At 55.7% G+C, this 13,672-nt stretch overlaps 1 protein-coding gene across 1 annotated transcript; it reads right to left on the bottom strand.

Moving 5' to 3' along the window:
* Positions 1-285: 285 nt before the first annotated feature.
* LOC138101928 (serine/threonine-protein kinase PAK 3-like) lies at positions 286-12,773 on the bottom strand. The gene is made up of 11 exons (XM_068999676.1): positions 12,588-12,773; positions 11,537-11,674; positions 6,171-6,717; positions 5,881-5,944; positions 5,003-5,051; positions 3,872-3,981; positions 2,989-3,106; positions 2,493-2,592; positions 1,877-2,073; positions 827-964; positions 286-375 (listed from the first exon to the last, which is right to left on the bottom strand). Exons 1-11 carry the CDS (start codon positions 12,729-12,731, stop codon positions 286-288), a joined length of 1,695 nt encoding a protein of 564 aa, XP_068855777.1. The 5' UTR covers positions 12,732-12,773.
* Positions 12,774-13,672: the final 899 nt, after the last annotated feature.

The following is a 13,672-nucleotide window of genomic DNA, read 5'->3' as shown; positions in this document are numbered from 1 at the left end:
CTGACTCTGCCGATGCTGAGGCTGCTCTGGGCTCTGCCGGGGCTCTGCTGGGGCTCAGCTCTGGGCAAGGCTGGGCCCGCTCTCCCCTCGCATTGCTCCGGGCAGCTGAGTCACGGGGGAACAAGGAAGGGACACGTCAAGGGACTTGAGGTTTAACAGAGTTTTTATTCAAAAAACTGCCATAACTACCAGGCTGTCCTAACCACCATAACTAACTAGCAGTGCTAACTACTGTAACTAACCACTTGTCCTAACTACTATAACAAAAAGCTGTCCCCGGGTGCTTCAGGTCCTCCGCTGCTCCTTCAATTGCTTTGCTGCAGCGATCAGAGGGCTCAGGCTGGAGAGAGGCTTGGCTGATGATAAAAATGGGTGCTGCCCAAAGGATGAAAAAGAAAGAAATCAACTGTTACTTTCCCAAGTCAAGTTCCTCACAGGCTCTGTTGCATCAGGACAAAGGGGAATCGTTTGAAACTCAGGAGAGGGAAGCAGGCTCAGATTAGATCTGAGGCAGAAGTTTTTTATCAGAAGCGTGGGGAAACACTGGCAGAGGGTGCCCAGAGATGTGGGAGGTGCCTCCTCCCTGGAAACATCCAGGCTCAGGTCAGGCAGGGCTCGGAGCCACCTGATCTGCTTGAAGATGTCCCTGCTCCTTGCGGGGCACCTGGTCCAGATGACCTGCAAAGGACCCTGCCAAGCCAAACCAGGCGAGGATTCTGCTGGCTTTGCATGTGAAAAGCAGCGAGACTGGACACTATTGGAGGGGGCCCCACGAGAAAACCCCTCCCTCGCGCTGCTCTTTCCCCTGCAGCCGCTTCGCATCCACCTGCAGCAGCTCCTGGGCAGACCAGCGCCGCTCCTCGTCCGGCTCCAGGCTGCACTCCAGGAAGTCCCGCAGCAGAGCCGACAGGCGCCTGGGCTCCTGCAGCTGCGGGGTCCCGTTCTGCCGGATCAGACAGCGAGCCTGCGCGGAAAGCAAACACTTCTGAAAAAGCTCTGCCAGCTTCCTTCACACCCACGAGTGCTCACAGCGACCCCGGTTTCTCAGCCCCAGTCTCCAGGGGCACTTTCCTCCCTGGCAGAGATGCTGCTCAGAGCTCATTCTTCTATGCCAACCAAAAAAGCCAAACGCTGCGGCAGCCACAGCCATTCCAACATCCAGATGATCTTGCCTTGAGAGCCAATGTCATTGGCTGACTTTGTTAGTTGGAACCTCCATCAGAAATAACCCATTTTGCTTCTCCAAATACGGACACCAGCTTTACAGGCCATTTGCAAGAGTCACTGTGGTCTGCCTGTGGTATTTCCAAGGATTCTTACATCAAATGCATCCCTGCAGTGCCACTGACACTCAAGTAAATGCATTCAAGATGTTCCATCCCAGAAACTGCCAGGCAAGGAACCCGAGGTTTGGGTTGCTGAAAGCTCAGCCTTGGTGCCATGGAGAAAGTAGCTTGGGCAAGGAAAGAAATATGTTAGACTATGGGGATGTTAAACAATCATCTTCATGTTTTAGACAAGTTTCCCAGTGAGAAGAGTCAGGGGGAGTTCATCTCGCAGAACCTCTTTCAGAAACTCCTTCAGAAAACTTGTTGGGTTTGGGTGTGGGGTTTGGGGTTGGTCTGGGGTTTTCTGCAAGATAAGATTAGAGCTGATGTTCTGGCTTCATCTTTTCAGGTCATCCTCGCAGACAGAAGAGCTACAACAACTTAAAACCCAAAGCAAATTCTGGAGACTGCAGAATATTTGTCTGTGCTCAGGCTGGAGTCCTCTGGGAATTCCCTTCCCGATGGGCAGAGCCCTCTGGCTGCTCCTCCCAGGGCGGGTCCCTCTGTGCTCACAGGCCTCTGCAAACTCTGGGAAATTTGCCTCTTACCATGGCCGCCGTGTGCTTGAAGTAAGGAGGTTCTCCTTCCACCATCTCGATGGTCACAATGCCCAAGGACCAGATGTCCACCTTGGGGCCATAAGGAGAACTGGTCACAACCTCTGGGGCCATCCAGTGAGCAGTGCCCACCATGGAGCTGCGCTGCTCCTGCTCAGGGCTGAGCTGAGCGCAGAGGCCAAAATCAGCTGAGGACAGAAACAAACACTGTCAAAGGCAGCTGGAATGAGGAAACCAAGCACAAAGATTGCCCACTCTCAGTCTGAGAATGCACTGCTGAATCCAGCTGGAAAAGTCCGCAGGGCTGTAGCCAAGGCAAGATGGAAGTGGACCCTTAACGGAACCCTCAGCTTTCATGCAGTGGCTTTTAGTGATTCCCTTGAAGCTTCAGATTCCAACTCCTGCCCCTCTGGAAGGGCCACACCCAGAGCAAAGCCACTGCTGACACCCTGCTCCTCTCCTGAGCTCTCTGCATGGGGCAGCCGCTCTCAGCTGGCAGCAGGGGCCGGGCACTGCCACCAGCAGCACTTGTGGGGCTCTGGCCGTCACTGGGAAGCAGCCCCACACCCGCAGCCCGGGAGCACCGTGCCTGACCAGGAACACCCACCCAGCTTGACAGAGCCGTCCGTTGCCAGAAGGATGTTGGAGCTCTTCAGATCTCTGTGGATCACCCGGTTTGAGTGGAGGAAATCCAGGCCCTGCAGACACTGAGAGAGAGCAAGAAACACGAGGGTGGAAATCCATGGCCGGAATACACAATCACACAAGAAAGGACAGTTTAGAATTCTGCCAGCAGCAGCTTTGCTGTGCCAGGCCAGGAGTGCAGTGCAGACAAGCTCCGGGCAAATGGTTCAAGGCAAAGCTGAGAACAGCAAATCAAATCAAAAAAGACAGAGAGTCCCACAAAGAGCAGGAAAGAGGACAAGAGCAGAGTGGAAGTGCAGTGACACTGGCAGGCCGTTCACTTCAGAGGCTCTTTCTTCTGCAGCTCATAAAAACAACACAGAAACAAAGCTCTGAGCATGGAGCCACTCCTGTTCTCAGGCCCTGCTTGGAAGGAGCATTGTGTCCAAGCCATGGGAAGCACGAGCAGGATCCCTCACCTCCCGACTGACAGCTGCCATCTCTCCTTCAGCCATGCGTGTCTGTCTGACAACGTCCTGCAAAGTTCCTCCATCCATGTATTCCATCACCAGCCAGAGATCTTCATCAACAAGGAAGCTGCAAGAGGCAAACAATGGCGTGGAGATGAACGTGCACTGCTCAATTCCCTGATGGAAAAGCCTCTGGTGGAGTTTTGTTTCCAGGTCACTTGTAAATGAGGACAGAATCCAATGCAGAGACATTCCTGCCAGGCTGCACAGTCCTTGGGATCTGCACAGTCTAAAGGAGAAGGAGACGGCTGTGGGAAAGGAAAGGCCTTAGATGGCAAGCAGGTGAAAAATGCAGTTTAGCAACAGCCCAGATCAATGTGGAACCACAACACTTGCCCTCAGCTGGTTCAGCATCTGAACTCAGCACTTCCACCGTTCCTTCCAGAACAAGGCAACACAATTTCCAGAGTTATCCAGGGCAGGAGGCCGTGCAGCACTTAGGACAAAAGTGGTCAAGTGTTTGGAAAACCTTGCAGAAAGTCCCTTCAGAAACAGGCAAGGCCATTACAAAATGGGCACATGAGGCATTTCTGGAAACAAGAACCTGGTCTTCCTGGCATCTGCAGCAATGGAAAAGAGTTGGGAAGGAGAAGCCAAGGGAAATAATGTCTGCCAGGGTCTATCAGCACTTGTTATAAGACCCAGAAAAATGGGTCAGCTTGAAGGAAAAAGCAAACCAAAGCAACAAAAGCACACGGAGGGAGTGAACTGACAGGCTGTTGTTTTGGGAAGCTACGACCGGGTGAGGCTTTTTCAAAACAGGCTACAGACTGCGGATGCCAGGAGAGATTAACGCAGGGCCCGTGCACGGGATAAGAGCTGAAGCACTCACCTGTCCAAAGAGCTGACAATGTTGGGGTTCTTCTTGTCCTTCAGGACCAGGATCTCATTCACAGCTCGTTCCCTGTTCTGCCCTCTGAGACTCATTTTCTTTATGGCCACCTGAAAGGACATTGCAGCCCTTGAACTGCAGGAGTCTGGGGCAGGAGGCCGCGGCAAACACTGAGCGAGTCTGTGGAGTGACGGAGCCGGGCTGTGCCAAACTGCCTTGGGATGGGACACCCGGGCTCAGCAAGTGACATTCCCACAGCCCATTTCTCTGCTCGCTGCGGGGCCACTTACAGGACACAGGGCCAGAGACATTTGGCCTTGGAAGCTCTGCAGAAATGGGCCCTCAGCTCTCAGCCTCAAAGCTCTCACAGCATTCTCTGCACCTGCAGTCTTCTCAAACCGCCTTAGTTTACCACCACTCTCATTATCATTCAAACACATTTTGCAAGCAGGAAGTAATTCTGGTTCTGTGAAAACAGAGCAAAACAGCCAGGAACCCTTTAGCAATCCTGGGGGATTTGGTCATGATTTCAAACGCAACTGCTCTGTTTGGGATTGCACAACAGAGCAAACACGCACAAACATTGCTCAGATGATCCCTGTCACGGGCTGTCACTGACACCAGACCCAAACACAGCTGCAGGGTTTAGGAGAGAGCTTTGCTCTGCACATCCATCTTCTCATTCCTCTCCCTCTCTCTGGGAACAGCTGCAGTAGGACTAAAACCCCAAAGTGATCCCAAGCAGGATCACTCCTTAATTAGGTCTTGAGGTACTCTTGGAAGATGAAATACAGGATGGAAAAACTGCTAAACAGTGTTCCTGTCTGAGGCTGGGATGAAGATAAATTAGGCCTCAGCCTCCACCAGCTGATGCACTGATGTTTTCAGATATGAAGACCAAGCCAGCGTGTCCTGCTCTGACAGACACCACTGCCCTCCTTGCATTCCTTTGGGCACTTCAGAAGGCTCAAGTCTGTCCCAGCCGTGCTCTGCAGGCTGACACTGCTGTGCCTTCAGAGGAACAGCCTGTGCAGGAAAGCTCTGCTGGCCCCCCAAAGCTGCAGCCACAGCTCCCAGCAGAGGGGAAAGCCCTCGAGAGCTGCCCGACGCGCTGGACGTGGTGACACTGACCTCTCCTCCAGTGGCCCTGTCGAGTCCTTTATAAACGGTTCCGAAAGCCCTGGAGACAGAACAGCAGAGAAGAAAGAAGCAGCGCTTTAGGCCCTGGGAGTGAAAGCCAGCCCAGACAGGAGATCTCTGCTGCCTGCAGCGTTTACAAAACACCTGGGTGCATCGACCCTTCAAACAGCAGCGCAGCAGCCACCAGCCCTGTGCCACACAAGGTGTGCGAGAGAAAACTGGGGCCCAACATGAAGGAAAAGGGCTGGAGCAAATCCCAAATGTCCACACTGAATTACTTTAGTCCAAAACCTAGGGTGGGAGTAGGTGTCTAAAGAACTGGAAAAGAATGTATTTCATCCTTTTCCATTTCCTGCCTACGAGCTGCAGGATCCACAAGGGCCCTGCCATCAGGCAGCTGATGCATTTTCCCCTCGAGTGCAGCAGCTCTGTGTCTGTTACTGAATGTACGGGGCTTACTACCTGTGCTGAAAAAGGCACTTATTAGTTCATCTCTGGTTTCTGTTTCTAAACTGTTATGTTGATAATCCTGACCAGTGGATATTTTTGGAAGCAAACTATTTGAAAGGAATCTTCTTGAGAACTGTTTTCTGACAGGCACCAGATGGTGAGCTGCTCTTTCAGGCAATCAAATTCCAGGGACAGAAGATCTTCCAGGTCCTGCTCCTTGCTGCAGCAGGACACTGCCAGCCTCAGGGGCCTCTGACGGTGCCTTCTGACCACAGTTACCAATTGTGATCAGGACTGAGAGACAGCAGGATCGTGGCCCAGTGTCTGAAGCTGTTTGCAGCTTGCCTGGCTTCTCACTTGATCCTGCACCAGCAAATACCTGGCCCCTGCTTGTGCAGAAGTAACTGCCGTGCACTTACCCTTGGCCAACCTGCTCCAGTTCCAGGTATTTCTCGGCAGGCTCCCCCACGCTCACGGTGCTCCCTGAAAGAAACCACATGGAAGACGCTCCCTCCCAGATGGAGACCCCGCCTTGCAGCAGGGCCAAAATGCAGCCCCACTCCCTGGGGCCGGGAGCCCCTTGCTCTCAGCTGGGCAAGGACAATAAATGACTCTGTGACATTCAGCTGCACAGCAAGCCTGGGTGCAGCTGATGCTGAGACACACACGCAGCACCCTGCTCTGGCACACAGCAGCACAGCAGACGTACTCAGCTGCATCAGGCACCACTCCTCTCTGCTCTCTGGCTGCAGGGCTGTGCTGCTGTCAGAATGTTCAGCCCAGGATCCCGCAGCAGAGGGAGGTTCAGTGTCCTCTTCCCAAGCAGAGGGCGGTTCCCCATCCTCTTCCCAAAATGCAGCAGGTTCCTGGTCCTCTTTCCAAGCCATGGGACGTTTACTGTCCTCTTCCCATGCTGGGAGAATTGCAGCCTCCTCTTCCCAAATCACAGGATGTCCTCTGTCCTCGTCCCACGCTGGGAGATGTCCGTCGTCCTTTTCCCATGGCACTGGAGCCTCACTGTCCTCGTCCCACACCGGGTGATGTCCACCATCCTCGTCCCACACCACAGGAGCTTCACTGTTGTATTCCCAAACCGTGGGATGTTTGCTCTCATCTCCGGGGACAGAGGGAAGTTCACCATCATCCCCCAGAACAGCGGGAAGTTCACTGCTGTCTTCCTCCTCTTTGGCCTCCTCTTTGGCCTCCTCTTTGGAAGCACAGGGAGCCAGAGGAGGAGCTGATGCTGCTTTTGTGCCCTGTGGACAGATGGTAGCATGAGGAACAGGAAGTTCTATCTCAGTTATCGCCTTATTTATCCTCAGCTACACATCTAGCTGCACTAAGCAGAAATGGGATTCAGAGCTGTTCAAACTAGGAATGGGCTAAAGTCGACATTGCCACTTATTGCTGGGCATTCCATATTCCACCGTGGCTAAAGCCAGCAAGCAATCTTCTGCCTGCAAAACCAGACCTGCAGCTCTTCAAAAGCTCTTCAGCAGAGAAGGAGAAAAGTGCCAGGGATCCCTTTGCTGCTGCTGCAAAGACACTGGCAGGAACTTTCCTTCAGCCTCCCAGGCTGGCGCTCGACTGCCACACGCCAAGCTCACAACTCTCTGCACAATTCCGACCACCAAAGGTTCCTTTCCCACTCACCGAAGGAGGAGCTGCTCGGGATCCACGCGTGAGGTGCCCTGCAACGGGACAGGCAACACGAACCAGATGCTGTTAGGAAAAACCTGCCCGTGGTGGGAACTCCCACGGAGCAAGGACACCCCGAGAGAGCATTTTGCTTCCACAACATCCCTCCAGGAGCCACAGTCCCTTCGCACAGCAAGCAAGAGAACAGCACAGAATCCTGGGCTGTGTCAGCTCTTGGCTGCAGCAGCCAACGCAGGGAGTTCCAGGCTCCGCTGGCACAGACTCTGCGCTTGAGGGAACAGAACCCCCCCGGCTCCATTGCAAATGCTGTGCACGCCCCGCTGGCTGCAGACACCCCCTTTTTCAGCTGCAGCTGCTGGCAGGAGCTCTCCCAAACCAACGGTGTCTTAATGGCAATTTGGTTACAAAGGCAGCTCAGTTCCAGTGGGAGAACAGAAAGCACACAGCGAGCCCGAAGGCACCGACGCTGCAGCCAGGGAAAACCTCGACTTACGTGCCAAGTGGGCTAAAAAATACCCCGAATAAGCCACAGAGTACAGAGTGCAAACTGCAGCAACCGCTTGCTGGATCATTTTGGCCGTGCTGCACACGTGGCAGACTGTACCCCTGCAAGCACAGAAGGACACCCGGCAGGGGCTGGGCTGGCTGCTGAGAATGCCTCGGGCAGGAGGATCCTCCGGCAACCAGCGGGCGCCCAGAGCCGCTCTGGACACTGAGGGCTCCGTGCCCACAGCAACGGGAACACGGCGAGGACGCGGCAGCGTTCCCGTGACATCACAGCAGCAGCTCCCGCAAGAACCGCCTGGAAGGTTCTCCTCTGTCACAAAGGAGCACAAAGGATCCTCCCGGGGCACAGCCTGTTGCTCAAAGCATCCAAGAGGAACCCAGAAAATGCAGCAGACCAGGACAGCCCATAGCCAAGCCTGAACACTGAGGAGGAACAAGGACAGGACCAAACCAAAGGAATCATGACCTTTAGTCACTGATGCTGCTGACTAAAACCAGCAAGGATTGTTCCTTCTGGGATCCCTGTTCTAGTTCTAGAAACAAGCAAAGTTCTCCATTCTAAATATACAGAAAGCAGGAACTGGGGAGGAGGCGGGATGAGGAAGGAGGAGAAGAGCAGGAGGTGGACGAGAGAGGAAAAGGAGGAGCAGGAGGAGGAGGAGCAGGATCAGGAATAGGAGAAGCAGGAGGTTCCAGTGCCCGCTGTGTCCGCAGCACTCCCGGCCCCGGGAGCGTCCCCCCCACGGCATCCTGCAGGTGGCTGGGGAGGGGGAGCTCGTCCCGAATCTATCGGGGGGTCCCTGAGAGGGTTTTATTATTGGGGAGTGTTTGGAGCTGGCAGATTCCAGAACCGTGCCCCAAATATCTTTTAGTGTCCTGGGAGAGGTTTTTGTGTGTGTATGTTTGGATCTTTCAGGACCCCAAAGCTGAGCCCCTTGGGGGGATCATGTCCCCTTACATCAGCCAATACACACAGAGGAGAGGCCCTTCCGCTGCCCTGAGTGTGGGAAGGGTTTCAAGCACAGCTCAACACCAACGGAGGCACCGCTAAGGGAAGCCCTGCGAGTGCCCCGAGTGCGGGAAGAGCTTCGTGCGCTGCTCCAGCTCCACCCCCCGTGGGAGGATCGGCGTTGGATGATCCCCAGTGACCCCCGTTGGGCAGAGCCCTGGTGATCCCCGTTCCGGGTGATCCCTGCTGGGTGGGGGGAAGGTGTTGGAGAGATTTCTTTGCCTTGTCCTTGTGCTGCTGGGATTTGGTTGGTAATAAATTCCCTCCCTGTGCCCAGGGTGGGTCTGTTGTGCCCATGCCGGTGCTCAGGGCGGGATCTCTCCTGGTCCTTCTCTCAGCTCCTGGGACTTTCCTTGTATTTCCTGTCCCTGTGCAGTAGCAGAGGGCAGGGACAGAGCGGTTTTGGTGCCTCCCGGCATCCAGGCAGGGCCAGCCCAGCCCCGGGGGTTGTGAGGGGCTTGTGGGTGTCCCTCGTTTGCGGGACATCCGCTTGGATGGGGTTGTTCTTCCCAAGCTCGGGAAAAACGACTTTGGGAGTTTTCTGCCATAAATCTCTCCCCTCGTGCACTCAGCCAAAGGGGTTTGGGGCGGTTTTCCCTTTTTGGGGAAATCAAAGCCATGCACTGATGCTCCGAATTAGGGGCGGGAGTCGGGAGGCTGCAGGGCTTCCCAAGAAGCCGGAGGCAGCCAACACGCAGGGCTGGGCAAGTCGGGCCGGGAGCAGCGGAGAGCTTTGTTTCCCTTCCCAGCTGAATGGCGGCTCGGGCCGGGCCCGTTCCAGGGCTGTTCCTCAGCTGCGGCTTTCCCCTCACGCAGCCCGGGGGGCGCTGGGAGCGCGGGGCGAGGCTGGGCCGTGTGCAGAGCCCGCCCCTCGCTGCGATTGGGCGGTGCTGCCGTCAGTCGTGGTTCTGGCGCGCTGATTGGTCGGAGCGGGGAGCAGCCCGGGCCCGGAGCCGCCGGCAGGGCGGCCGTGGCGCAGCAGAGGCGCCATTGGCGGAGCGTCTGTGCGGGCCCGGGAGCGGCGGCGGCGGCCGGAGCCCGGAGAGGCGGCGGCGGAGCTCGGAGGCGGCCCCAGCGCAGGTGGGAGCCGCGCTCGGTTCTGGCGGGGCTCGGCGCTGGCTGCGGGCGGAGGGGGCGGCAGGGGGCTGGGGCGGGTTCGTTGTGCCGTGTGGGCGCCGTGTTCGCCCTGGCGTGAGGGCGCTGCGGGAGCGGCTGCCCGCGCTCTCCTTGCCGCTGCTGCCTCGGCAGGAGCCGGTGCCGGAGCAGCGCTGGCTCGTCCCGGCTGCTGTGGGTAGGACAGAGGTGGCTGCTCTGTCCCCGGGACTGTTTCTTGGAAGGTTCAGACTTCCCGATCTGCCCTCCAATATGCACACACCCGTTTTGTTTGTTTCAGTAAAACAAAGCCATATTAATAACTCCATTGAGTCTTTGTTCTTCTTCTCTAAGTTCAGGAATTTCACACGGCCTTGGCTGAGCTGCAGTTCATGGCAATCAGTAACATTTTCTGGAAGTGATAGTTTTTTTCACTCCTTCCTACCTACAGCTCCCTGGCCCTATCTAAAGCAGATTCACGGGCTTGGCTTGTTTAAGTCACATTCACCTTATTCCTTTCTCCCGTCACTGCCGGAGCCCCTCCCCTGCTTGCGCTCGCAGGTGCCACCGAATGCGTGTCCCGGGATCGCATCTCCCCGCCCGCAGCCTCCAGCGCCCGCCCTGTCCCGGGCTGGCCCTGGGCTGGCGGCAGCGAGCCCGACAGAAACCAACGCCCGCGGGGCCACCGGGGCTGGGGCTCAGAGCCGTGCAAGGGAAGCTTTGGTTTGCAGGGACGGAAGGGCCTGGGCTCCTCCCCTGCCCCGTTTGACTTGGTTTAGGATTCAATATTTTGGCTGACGTGGGAGGGGAAAAAGGCGTGGTTTTTCTCCAGCACTGGGCGGGTTTTTGCCTCGCCTGGAGCACTTGGGCCTTCCCCGGGCCCCCTCTGCCCTCTTGCAGAACCAGTGGCATTTCCCACCCCACGCGGTTTGTAAACAAGAGTCGGCTGCAGTCGAGAAGGCTCCAGGCGCCTCCTTCCAGGCTGACTCTGCCGATGCTGAGGCTGCTCTGGGCTCTGCCGGGGCTCTGCTGGGGCTCAGCTCTGGGCAAGGCTGGGCCCGCTCTCCCCTCGCATTGCTCCGGGCAGCTGAGTCACAGGGGGACAAGGAAGGGGCACGTCAAGGGACTTGAGGTTTAACAGAGCTTTTATTCAAAAAACTGCCATAACTACCAGGCTGTCCTAACCACCATAACTAACTAGCAGTGCTAACTACTGTAACTAACCACTTGTCCTAACTACTATAACAAAAAGCTGGCCCCAGTTGCTTCAGGTCCTCCGCTGCTCCTTCAATTGCTTTGCTGCAGCGATCAGAGGGCTCAGGCTGGAGAGAGGCTTGGCTGATGATAAAAATGGGTGCTGCCCAAAGGATGAAAAAGAAAGAAATCAACTGTTACTTTCCCAAGTCAAGTTCCTCACAGGCTCTGTTGCATCAGGACAAAGGGGAATCGTTTGAAACTCAGGAGAGGGAAGCAGGCTCAGATTAGATCTGAGGCAGAATTTTTTTATCAGAAGCATGGGGAAACACTGGCAGAGGGTGCCCAGAGATGTGGGAGGTGCCTCCTCCCTGGAAACGCCCAGGCTCAGGTCAGGCAGGGCTCTGGGCCACCTGATCTGCTTGAAGATGTCCCTGCTCCTTGCGGGGCACCTGGTCCAGACGACCAGGAAAGGACCCTGCCAAGCCAAACCAGGCGAGGATTCTGCTGGCTTTGCATGTGAAAAGCAGCGAGACTGGACACTATTGGAGGGGGCCCCATGAGAAAACCCCTCCCTCGCGCTGCTCTTTCCCCTGCAGCCGCTTCGCATTCACCTGCAGCAGCTCCTGGGCAGACCAGCGCCGCTCCTCGTCCGGCTCCAGGCTGCACTCCAGGAAGTCCCGCAGCAGAGCCGACAGGCGCCTGGGCTCCTGCAGCTGCGGGGTCCCGTTCTGCCGGATCAGACAGCGAGCCTGCACGAAAAGCAAACACTTCTGAAAAAGCTCTGCCAGCTTCCTTCACACCCACGAGTGCTCACAGCGACCCCGGTTTCTCAGCCCCAGTCTCCAGGGACACTTTCCTCCCTGGCAGAGATGCTGCTCAGAGCTCATTCTTCTATGCCAACCAAAAAAGCCAAACGCTGCGGCAGCCACAGCCATTCCAACATCCACATGATCTTGCCTTGAGAGCCAACATCATTGGCTGACTTTGTTAGTTGGAACCTCCATCAGAAATAACCCATTTTGCTTCTCCAAATACGGACACCAGCTTTACAGGCCATTTGCAAGAGTCACTGTGGTCTGCCTGTGGTATTTCCAAGGATTCTTACATCAAATGCATCCCTGCAGTGCCACTGACACTCAAGTAAATGCATTCAAGATGTTCCATCCCAGAAACTGCCAGGCAAGGAACCCGAGGTTTGGGTTGCTGAAAGCTCAGCCTTGGTGACATGGAGAAAGTAGCTTGGGCTAGGAAAGAAATATGTTAGACTATGGGGATGTTAAACAATCATCTGCATGTTTTAGACAAGTTTCCCAGTGAGAAGAGTCAGCGGAAGTTCATCTCGCAGAACCTCTTTCAGGAACTCCTTCAGAAAACTTGTTGGGTTTGGGTGTGGGTTTTGGGGTTGGTCTGGGGTTTTCTGCAAGATAAGATTAGAGCTGATGCTCTGGCTTCATCTTTTCAGGTCATCCTCGCAGACAGAAGAGCTGCAACAACTTAAAACCCAAAGCAAATTCTGGAGACTGCAGAATATTTGTCTGTGCTCAGGCTCAAGTCCTCTGGGAATTCCCTTCCCGATGGGCAGAGCCCTCCAGCTGCTCCGCCCAGGGCGGGGTCCCACTGTGCTCTCCGGCCTCTGCAAACTCTGGGAAATTTGCCTCTTACCATGGCCGCCGTGTGCTCGAAGTAAGGAGGTTCTCCTTCCACCATCTCGATGGTCACAATGCCCAAGGACCAGATGTCCACCTTGGGGCCATAAGGAGAACTGGTCACAACCTCTGGGGCCATCCAGTGAGCAGTGCCCACCATGGAGCTGCACTGCTCCTGCTCAGGGCTCAGCTGAGCGCAGAGGCCAAAATCAGCTGAGGACAGAAACAAACACTGTCAAAGGCAGCTGGAATGAGGAAACCAAGCACAAAGATTGCCCACTCTCAGTCTGAGAATGCAGGGCTGAATCCAGCTGGAAAAGTCCGCAGGGCTGTAGCCAAGGCAAGATGGAAGTGGACCCTTAAAGGAACTCTCAGCTTTCATGCAGTGGCTTTTAGTGATTCCCTTGAAGCTTCAGATTCCAACTCCCGCCCCTCTGCAAGGGCCACACCCAGAGCAAAGCCACTGCTGACACCCTGCTCCTCTCCTGAGCTCTCTGCATGGGGCAGCCGCTCTCAGCTGGCAGCAGGGGCCGGGCACCGCCACCAGCAGCACTTGTGGGGCTCTGGCCGTCACTGGGAAGCAGCCCCACACCCGCAGCCCGGGAGCGCCGTGCCTGACCAGGAACACCCACCCAGCTTGACAGAGCCGTCCGTTGCCAGAAGGATGTTGGAGCTCTTCAGATCTCTGTGGATCACCCGGTCTGAGTGGAGGAAATCCAGGCCCTGCAGACACTGAGAGAGAGCAAGAAACACGAGGGTGGAAATCCATGGCCAGAATACAGCACACAAGAAAGGACAGTTTAGAATTCTGCCAGCAGCAGTTTGCTGTGCCAGGCCAGGAGTGCAGTGCAGACAAGCTCCGGGCAAATGGTTCAAGGCAAAGCTGAGAACAGCAAATCAAATCAAAAAAGACAGAGAGTCCCACAAAGATCAGGAAAGAGGACAAGAGCAGAGTGGAAGTGCAGTGACACTGGCAGGCCGTTCACTTCAGAGGCTCTTTCTTCTGCAGCTCATAAAAACAACACAGAAACAAAGCTCTGAGCATGGAGCCACTCCTGTTCTCAGGCCCTGCTTGGAAGGAGCATTGTGTCCAAGCCATGG

The sequence above is a fragment of the Aphelocoma coerulescens genome, unplaced genomic scaffold, assembly GCF_041296385.1.
Source record: "Aphelocoma coerulescens isolate FSJ_1873_10779 unplaced genomic scaffold, UR_Acoe_1.0 HiC_scaffold_56, whole genome shotgun sequence".
In the NCBI taxonomy this organism is placed as follows: domain Eukaryota; kingdom Metazoa; phylum Chordata; class Aves; order Passeriformes; family Corvidae; genus Aphelocoma; species Aphelocoma coerulescens.
The sequence above is the reverse complement of the archived record's forward strand: the minus strand, read 5'-3'. Positions and strand labels throughout refer to the sequence as shown.